The 10,038-nt window shown below is 34.3% G+C and overlaps 1 protein-coding gene across 3 annotated transcripts in view; it reads right to left on the reverse strand.

The window, feature by feature from the left end:
* Positions 1-4,971: 4,971 nt before the first annotated feature.
* The window catches only part of DCP2 (decapping mRNA 2), a 57,935-nt gene continuing 52,868 nt past the window's right edge, over positions 4,972-10,038 (reverse strand). For all 3 annotated transcript variants that reach the window (XM_006886682.1, XM_006886684.1, XM_006886683.1), the window contains 2 exons: positions 6,992-7,043; positions 4,972-5,508 (listed from right to left, as the gene is read on the reverse strand). In XM_006886682.1, the coding sequence (XP_006886744.1) occupies positions 5,345-5,508; positions 6,992-7,043 (216 nt within the window). In that variant the 3' untranslated portion in view covers positions 4,972-5,344. The remainder of the gene's footprint in view (positions 5,509-6,991; positions 7,044-10,038) is intronic.

The following is a 10,038-nucleotide window of genomic DNA, read 5'->3' on the forward strand; positions in this document are numbered from 1 at the left end:
GGGGTTGGATTAGGGTGGGGTGAACATGACACTCAACCACCTCCAAGAACTTTTTCAGGGAAAAAGTAACACGTATCTATCCACAACCCTGAATATTCCACTGACTAGTCCATGTGGAACAAAGTTACAAATACAGCAACTGATTACAGCATTCACCCTCTTTTCCACTGCACTCTTGACCAGAAAAACACTGATGTCACTCAGATTATCATATTTTGAAGCTGCTGCCATAGCTAGATAATCCCCTGTTAATCAAAGATGACTCAAGATAAATGGAATTTCCTAACAGATTTCACTGACATGGGGGCTCAGACTAAAGATTCAATTATGAACATTGCTCAAATGAAAACATCTAAGTTGGTGTGTTGGGTATTTTTCTCTACTTTTTTGCACATGGTATTAAAATCCAAGTAAGTAAGTAGATGAAAGTCAAGCGTTCAAGTCCACTCTCATCCATACTGACCTGCCACTGGGGAAATGGCAATTGACACACACCTGCCTGCTATGGTATACATGCTCCAGGATATCTACCTAAAAGGAGAACAATTCAGTGCAGCTGAATTTATCAGCACAAAAAAGTACCAGAGACTCTGTAGATGTTCATTGAAATGAAAAATAAAAAATAAAAAAAAAGTACCAGAGAGTTCTAAACACTGGTCTTTCAAAAAGTGAGGAAAATTACTTTAGATTCATTGGGTTACTTGGCACTTTAAAAAACAAAACAAAAACACCCCAAAACAAAACAAACCCCACTATACAAAGCCGGAAAGTTTGGTAATAGCCATGTTATTGTTAGGTATCATCAAGTCCAGTATGACTCGTATTATGAAGAGCCAATGTGAAGCCCATACACTGAGCTAAACTTGGGCTAGTCAATGGCCATGTTTCTAGCCTGCTCCCATTAAGATTTACAGCCTCATTATGATTATCAAAAGAGTTCGGAATGAGGGTTGCAGAGGGGAGTATACTCTGGGGGTGGGGTGGGCAGAGAGAAAAGTGCAACAATGAATGAATGGAAATGCAGAATCTCTGTAAATGTTCACTGAAATTAATAAAAAAATAAAAAAGATCTACAGCCTCAAAAACCTATCAGAAAGTTGCCATGAGTTTGAATCCTCTTGACAGCAATAGCTTTGTAGACTTTTGTTGTTGTTGTTCTTAGGGCATCATACAGTATTTAAGAACTGATAAACCTTCTTAAATATTTCCCTTGTATTTGACCTGGCAACTATAGCTTTGTTCTACCTTCTGGGTAATTTTGTTTTATAACCACAACTCAACACCACCATTGCTATTGAGTCAAAACTGACTCAGTACTAACCATCAGGTTTTCAGAAGCTGTAAATCTCATAGGAACTCCCACAGAGTTACTCATGTATTTGAATCACCTGTTTTGGGGTTGATAGCATAGGTTATCTATTAGGCTACCAGAGTCCCCTTCTGTAACAGCAGCCTATCATATTTTTTAAGTTGTTTTGAAACATGAGAGCCAGCCAGTACTGCTCATTTGCTATGTGTACTCTTTATGACACAGATGGGAAGACTGCAAGAGCAACTCAATTTAGAAAGAGATGCTGAAAAACCCATCATTGTCTCATTTTGTAATTTTTGGCAGTTACACAAATGCTCTTTAATACAAAACGAAGAACTTTAGCTACTAGGCTTCTCCAAAATAGCAGAAGATAAAGCTAAATAAAGTACTGTTTTCCTAACATCTGTTTACCAAGGCCATACCTAGGTAAAAAGTGTAAAGATACTTTCAGAGGTACTATTATTAATAACAAGCAATTCTGTCTTGCTTATTATTAATCTAAATTTACAACAATACATATAAACCTTTCCTTCTAATCCAGAAAAGAATCCAAATCAAAATTATTAGTTAACATTTTCCTAAATCAGAAAAATGTTAAAGTATTTAACTTTATTATATCTATGATTAATAGTAAGGAAAATAATACGTCAGACAAACACAGAAACAACAGATTTCAACAAGTAAGCATAAGCATATTCTATGTCAATCAAAACAAAATCTCTAAAGCATGTGGAGGAAAGTTCACTGATACAAAAATAAAGATTAAAACCCAGAGAGGTTATGAAAGTTAAGAAAGTTGGCACAAAGTCTACTTTTCTACCTGATATTGTTCTTTACTGCTGTTTCAGTTACTTGTTACTGAGCAACAACAAGCTCACCGAGGAAACAGGTAATGAAACGTTTTAACGCAGACAAGCACTCACACCTGACCTTCTGTTCAAGATCACCACCTTATGCCGACTTTTATACTCGCGGTAGAAGAGTGCTGTTTGGTTAGATTTTTAATTTGTACTTTACATTACACACAAATTATGAAAACTTTAAAAATACTAGTCCAGTTTTATAGCATAAAATTAATTTTGCTATAAATCTTCATTTTTCTATACTTACTGATATTTAATAGAAAAATAACATTCTCCAAAGCTCAAAGCAGCAATCACAATTCATTTGACAGGATAGGAAATTTGCCTTTACATACTAACAAAAAAACTTTTTTCAACCTATTTTTCAAACACTTTTAACCAAATTTCACCCATGCTAGTAAGAGTTCTAGCAGGTTCTCAGACCTCTCCAAATAGTCATTTCTCAGGAGAGCATCACTGTTTGAAATCCTAAAAGTATTCATCTGTTATTTCACAATATATACTTAATGTAAAGCATGTAAACTGTACCCCTGCATTTTAGGTTACAATGGTTAAATGTAAAAAAAAAATAATAATAAATCATCTAGCATCTTATAAATCATAAAAGTTCATTCATAAAAGCACCTACAATAAAAAAAAAATACACCACCACACAAAAACTTAAGATTCACAGTGCACTGCACTCTGGAACAGAAAAGGTTGGAATGTATCATTTAAAAAGTTAATTCAATTTCTCTCTCAAAGGCAAAATATAATGAAGCCAACATAACTACTTTTCTCTTCTAGCTTCTTAAAATGCAGCACACAGAAGTAAATTATTGCATATTCAACATAATCCTTTATCATTTTATTTTCTCAAACCAGGCTAAAATTTCTCAAAGGAGAAAAAACAGTTTTTGTGCTAAGCATAGCCTTTCTGAAGGAATTATGAACATTGAGAAATCAGTACACAGGTTCAAAGGAATAAGTACAGCAGATGTACCTAAAACAGGTACATCCAACTTATACATATTCTGCATAGTTAATTAATCACAAACATAAGCTTCATGTCATGTTTTTTAACATTTGGCCCAATGTGTTAAGAGCTACAAGTCTAATAAAGTTATAACCCCATCCCAACAATATCCTAATTTTGTTCCATAGTGCATTAAATGAAGCAGCACAAGAGTAATGACATTTAACCATAGTTAAACAACCTGCAACTGAAAAAGAGATAATTTGCTGGATCTTGAAGAAGCTCAATACCATTAAAGGCCATACTTCTGGTAATGAATCTCTTTTAGTATTGAGAAGTGAAGAAACCATTCTAGGCACCAGAAAGACTGATCAAAGTATCACTTAGAAAGCACATGTGTGTGCACATATAAACACAAATGAAAAGGTTTCTAGACAATAGTAAACAAGTAATAATGATTTACCTGCCATGCAAAGTAAGTTTTCACTCCCTTGACAGTTTGACAGAAATCTGGAATGCTGGGACCAACTATTAATATGGCTCAAGGAGACCCAAGCAAAGCAGCCATATTTGTGGAACTAATGAGTTTCCAAATACAACAATAGAATGCATTTTCTTTTTAAGTCACAGAAGGATTCACAAATTTGTCACATCAGTGTCTACATATTCTAAATGCACTGCTAAAAGTGTGAATTCTCCTGCTTAGCACCAAGAGGGTGACATTTTCAATAATAAATAGAGTTTCTCCTTAAAAATTAAGCCATTTCAAAGCTAAAGCACAGTTAACACCAAGTGACTGTCTTACAATAGTGGCTTCCTTTGAAAGACCCACTGGGTTAGTAAAGCCCCCTTTAAATAGTCTACTTATATACAGAATGAACATTTCTACATTAACATTTACAAGCAGAGAGCTATTTGTGGATACCACACATAAAAGATTTTTAAAACCCACATGACTGATGCATCCACACATTTCTACGCACCCCTCCTCACAAAGAAATATTCCTCATGAGCTCGGATGCACCCAAACAACAATGACCCTCAGCCCTGATGATTGTCCTCGATTATAACTGAAATCTTTAAGAAAATCACTGTCAGTCTTATTTAGACTTAAGGCTCCTGAAAGAACATGCATTCCTAACAATGAGTTATGTATCTTACTTTCATGTTCTGATTCATCCCTAGCCAAATTCTTTGTGCACGGTTACCATAACATAATTATTTTTCTCTTACTCCAAAAGGGCTTCAGAAGGCCAATAATAGCATGACATTCTCTGCTACTGCCGCAAACTGGAATCCAATATAAAATCAGTTTCCATATTAATCACCATTAAGATTTAAGAAGAAATCTAATAATGTCACTTGTACATACGTATTTACACAATTGTAAAAGAAAATTTTCACAAGACCAAAATAATTTTACAATGCAAATGAGCTGAAGACAAGACAGTAAACACAAGATCAAAGTAGCTGCTGGGTTCCAGTTTCCATGCTTCTGTGCAATCCTTTCACCAGCAGTCTCTCTGGTTTCGTAACTGCAGGTAGCACAGCTCAGTTAACCAACTCAATCCTTCTCCAGACTGCAGACTTTGTTCTTCAATCAAGTGCCAAAAGTTCATTTTGAACATGATTATTACATTGCAAGTACTAAAGCTAAAAAAAAAAATCTTCCCACAAGACTCTAAGCAAAGGAAGAGTCTAAGTGGTAAACAAATACAAACACAAAATGTTGTCCATGCAGATGACCTGGCATTCTTGACTTTTGGAATACTTCAGTACTCATTTAATAATTTTGTGTTTTAAATCTGTTTTTAAAGGATGCCAGTGTAAGTAAACGATCTCAATCACTAATAATGAGTAGATGGAGCATTACCCATTCACTTGGCTCCATAATGATTCAAACATTTCTCTTGACCAGAATATAAAATAAACCCCACAGATACACAGAAAGAATGCCCTAAAAAAATAAAGGTAACTTAAACTAGCTAGCCAAACACTGAAAAGGTACATCTGTATAAAAGGTTTTAACTACATTTACAGTGCAAACTTATGTTTCTTGCCACTTTCTCCCCTACACAAAGAACAATCTCTTCAGAAACATAACTGCCTCCCTGCATTTCCTTAAAACACCTGAGAAAGGTAAGGCTTGAAGAGACACACATTTAAATGCAACAGGTTTCTGATCTTGGTACTTCCATATGCCACACGCTTCCATCAAAGATCCAGGATTTTCATTATGGCATTCTGATCAAACTTAAAACTCAAAAAAGTTCTGGATGAAAATGGGAATTTGCAATGTCCATTACATGCCACAGACTGTCCCTCAGCATGTTCTAGCAAATGGTCTTCACCAGAGCAAGGTAAGTCATATACAGCATCTGTTAAAAATAAAAGCAAGCTCAGTAATACAGAAATAAAATAGTGACTTCTCCAGCTTGTGTCACAAAATCACATTCTGAATCCAAACAGAAAAATATCTTCAGTTCTCTAAACTGTCAACATATTATTGCTTAATTTTACACAAATTCTCAAAATTTTAACTCCATTTTTAAGACCTTTAATATTCACTTGGTTTGAATGGGGCATAAGTTTGCTTTCCTCCTGTATTTGTTATTCTGTGCCAACATCATGGGAGGTTCCTCATAGAAAAAAAGTTACTATTGTAAAGATTGTATGACTTCTAAGAATTGTAAAGATTATAATTCAAGAATGATGAAGTTAGGTTACCAAGTCTTCACAGAATTCACATCAATTCAAAGAAAAAAATCCAATTTTTCAAAAACATAATATAAACACTAAACTGCAATTTATCTGATAATCTTTTGTTTTGTTTTTAACAGAGACTTAACCAAGAAAGGAGGTTTTAAATAGACATTAAAAGGCTAAGGGGGGATTCTTAGGATCAGAATCCCTTCTATCACCTTTTTCACGAGACTCAAATATTTACATAATCATTCTCAACTTCACTGGATTTTGTGTTACACTGTCTTCTTAAATGTTCCAGACATAGATCACTTTTAAAAGATTTTGTGAAATACAATTTTTCATAGTATGTTAATGTCAAACCAATCATTTCTCAATCATTCAAGGTGCCCCAAAATGTTCATCTATCCCTATAAGTTTTCTTTACCAAAGTATAATGATAGTTACTATTTCCTTACAGGAAAACTTCGCTTTCCAAAACAAGGTATAAAGTATCTTTTTTAAAAAAGGGAGCTCTGGTGGTCTAGTGGCAAGAAGCTGCACTGCAATCCCAGAGGTATGAAGTTTAAATCCACCAGATGCTTTGCTGGAGAAGGAGGGGCAATTTCCTCCTGTACCAGTCAGATCTGTCTGATTTGATGGTACACACAAAGAAAATTAAAATTAAAATTAAAAAAAATTCATTGATAAAAATAAACGGGGTTAAAGTATTGTCACATTTAAGAAAAAAGGGATGGGAAGGTCGAAAAGAGTGAAAAATTAATAAATAGGTAAGTGAAAAGGAGGGCAGCACACAGTGAACAGAAACTACAATTAATTACATTCATAAACTTATTATTTTAAAAGTTTTTCTTTATAGTAAAATAATTTTTACCTTAAATCACAGGAAGAATAAGAAGAATATAATTTTATAATTCTCATTTCTTAGACATTTCTTTATATGCAGTATTCACAAATAGGATCAAAGCATTCTATTTCCCAAAAGAAATCGCACAAGGGCATGTAATTTCACCTCAATCTGTAATTTTAGCTAATTTCATATGAAGGGAACTTAAACAGTTTCCATTACAAAATATGTGCTGATCTTCCAACCTAAATTAGAGCAAAAATCAAACTAAATCTCACAAAGAGGCTTTAAATGACAGAAAAATAACTTGCCTGTTTCAAAATTATCCTGAAGTTTTCGTGGATGAAGTTTTTTTTCACATTTCTGTTAAAACAAAATAAACATATTAACAAAAAAAAACCCCAACCTCACACTACTTTCACTTATTTCTTTTTTTCTATTTTCTAGCATTAAAATTTTATTAAAGTGACTCTCATCTTGACATTTTTTTTAATTTGATAAATATGTGATAGAAATAAATTTATTGCTAAAGTATTTTAATTTAGAAATAGAAAAAAATCTGGGGAAAAAAACAAAAAATGTGGTAAATTTTTACTCCATGAGTTTCTTAAATCCTTAATTGCTCATCAATTCTCACGATGGGGAAAATAAACAAGACAAACACCACTCTTCCAAAAGGAAGGAATTCAGCTGCCAACAATGATGTTATTAATAGGGATATGGATCAATTTCACAAAGAAGCCAATGAAACCCATTATGGTGAATCCTACTGCTGTTGCCATGGCAATCTTCTGAAATTCTTCTATCAGGTTTGGTGCATCTTTCAACTAGTCGAATTGAATCCTTCACAAAGTGCCGACTTGGTTCAACAAACTGCATTACCTGATCCATGACTGACTGCTCTTAACGCTTCCTCCTCGATCACTAGGGACACGTAGCACAGCCACAGAACCCCACTTATTTGAATTATTACAAGTCTAAGAGGTACAGTATGAAAATTCCAGGAAGAAAACAAAATCAGAATTTTAATAGCCATCCCCATTTTCTCACTGATATTTTTCTGGTAGTAAAATAATTTTTACCTTAAATCACAGGAAGAATAAGAAGGCTTATTTCTTTTAAGCCTAAACATTTTTTTTAATACCATCTGCATTGTAGAAAAAAAAATAGAAAAATACATGCATTTACTACATCTATCAATTAAATGGTAATTATTATTAATACTCTGGTAGGGCTCTTTCTACAAAAGCATTAAAATTATTAAATGGATTCCATACATACTACTCTAACAAAACATTTTAAACATAATTATATAGTGACCATATTCCTTCGAGTAAATACAAATTTAAATCATTATTTTTATAAAGATTACTCAGCTATCTATTACATAAATCTATGATACTGGACTAAAGATCTTTTCGGAGATTTAGGTTATTCCCATATTTTTATTCTAATAAAGTAGTGGGCTGAATGCTCCTTAAATTCCGCTAGTCAGGTAACTGGGCACTTTTACCAATTAACATATCTTATGTGTTCCCAGTACCCTCAACAAAAAAGTAGCATTCTTCTCAATTTTATCAGTCTGATGGAAGTAGTAGTATCCTACTGCAATTTGTATTCTAACATTTTGCTTGCGTTTGGTATTAATGATATTCTTTGATAGACTCTGTCAAGTCACCTGTTTTGGGAATGGGAACAAATATGGATCTCTTCTAGTCAACTGGTCAGGTTGTTGTCCTCCAGATTTCTGGGCCTAATTTAGTAAGCTCATCCAGGGAAGCTTCTCTTTGTTGAAATATGTAAATCAGTATGCCACCAATTCCTGGAGCCTTGTTCTTTGCTAATTCCTTCAACATGGCTTTATCTTCCTCCTTCAGCACCATAAGCTTTTGATCATATGTTGTTCCATGAAATTTTCTGATTCAGCCAATTCTTTTTGATACAGTGACTCCGTGTACTTCTTCGCTCTTCTTTTGATGTTTCCTGGGGCATTCAACATTCTGCCCACAGCATCCTTAAGTATTACAATTCGAGGTTTGAATTTGTTTATCAGTTCCTTCATCGTAAGAAATGCTGAGCAAAGTTATTCACCATCAAAAGAACATGGAAACAGCACAAATATCCAACCACAATCTAATGGATTAAAAAATTATGGTATATTCACACAATGGACTACACAGTGTGCAGGAACAATGATTTTGTAAATCACTACAGAACTTGAGAGGGACAGGAGAGTATTATGCTAAGTGAACTAACAATCTCTTAAGGACAAATACTGTGTAAGATCATTACTGAAGAACATGTAGCAGGATCCAAGGGGGTGTGGGGTGAGAATGGGTAGGGGTGGGACAGGGTGGGGCGTGCTTAATGATAAGGTCACACAATTTGATAGGTGAAGGAAGAGATGGGTAAAGGAAATGGCAAAGATTCAATGTGAAAAACAATGTATACAAACTTTGTTAAGTAAACCAATATAAAATAAAAATTCTACTTAAAAAAAGGAAAAATGCTGAGCAAGTTGGTCCCTTCTGATTTTCCAACTCCAGCTTTTTGCACATTTCATTATACTACTACTTTGCTTTATCTTCCCATGCTGTCTACTGAAATCTTCTGTTCAGTTCCTTAACATCTTGATTTCTTCCCTTTGCTTTGGCTTCTTGGTACTCTAGTGCAATATTAAAGAGTCTCTTTTAAACTATTCTCTCCCCCATAGACTTCAATGCTGTAAACATATTTCATCCAGTTTTTCTCAGTCTTACCCCCACCCCAATGCCAGCCTCATTCTACAACAGTGAAAAATAAATAAATTAAAATAAAAAAGCAAAAAAAAAAGTCTCTTTTGATGTCTATTTTAGTCTTCTTCCTGTCTTTGCAATAACCTTTTGCATTCTTCATGGATGATATTCTTGACGTCCTTCCACAGCTCATCTGGTCTTCGCTCATTAGTATTCAAAGCCTCAAACTTGTTCCTGAGATCGTCTTTAAAAATTCAAGAGGTATAGACTATGGTCAAGCTTTGGTTCTTGTGGATTTTATTTTCTTTTGCTTCAGTCTGAACTTGCATAAAGTATCTGAAGATCTGACCCACAATCAGCACCTGGCTGAGTTTTCACAACTGATAGTGAGCTTCTCCAATAATTTTTCCTACAACAGAGATGGCAAAGGAGGTTGAGTTTTCAAGTATGGAAATACAAAGGAAGAGGAACAGTTGTAAGCAGACACTGGTTATTGGGACATGGAATGTGAGAACCATGAATGTAGGAAAATTAGATATTGTTAAGGAAGAAATGGAACGCATAAATATTGACATACTAGGCATTGGTGAGATGAGATGGACTGGCATGGGGCATTTTGAGTC

The sequence above is a fragment of the Elephantulus edwardii genome, unplaced genomic scaffold (assembly GCF_000299155.1).
Source record: "Elephantulus edwardii isolate Elephantulus edwardi_28Jun2011 unplaced genomic scaffold, EleEdw1.0 scaffold00050, whole genome shotgun sequence".
Taxonomy (NCBI): domain Eukaryota; kingdom Metazoa; phylum Chordata; class Mammalia; order Macroscelidea; family Macroscelididae; genus Elephantulus; species Elephantulus edwardii.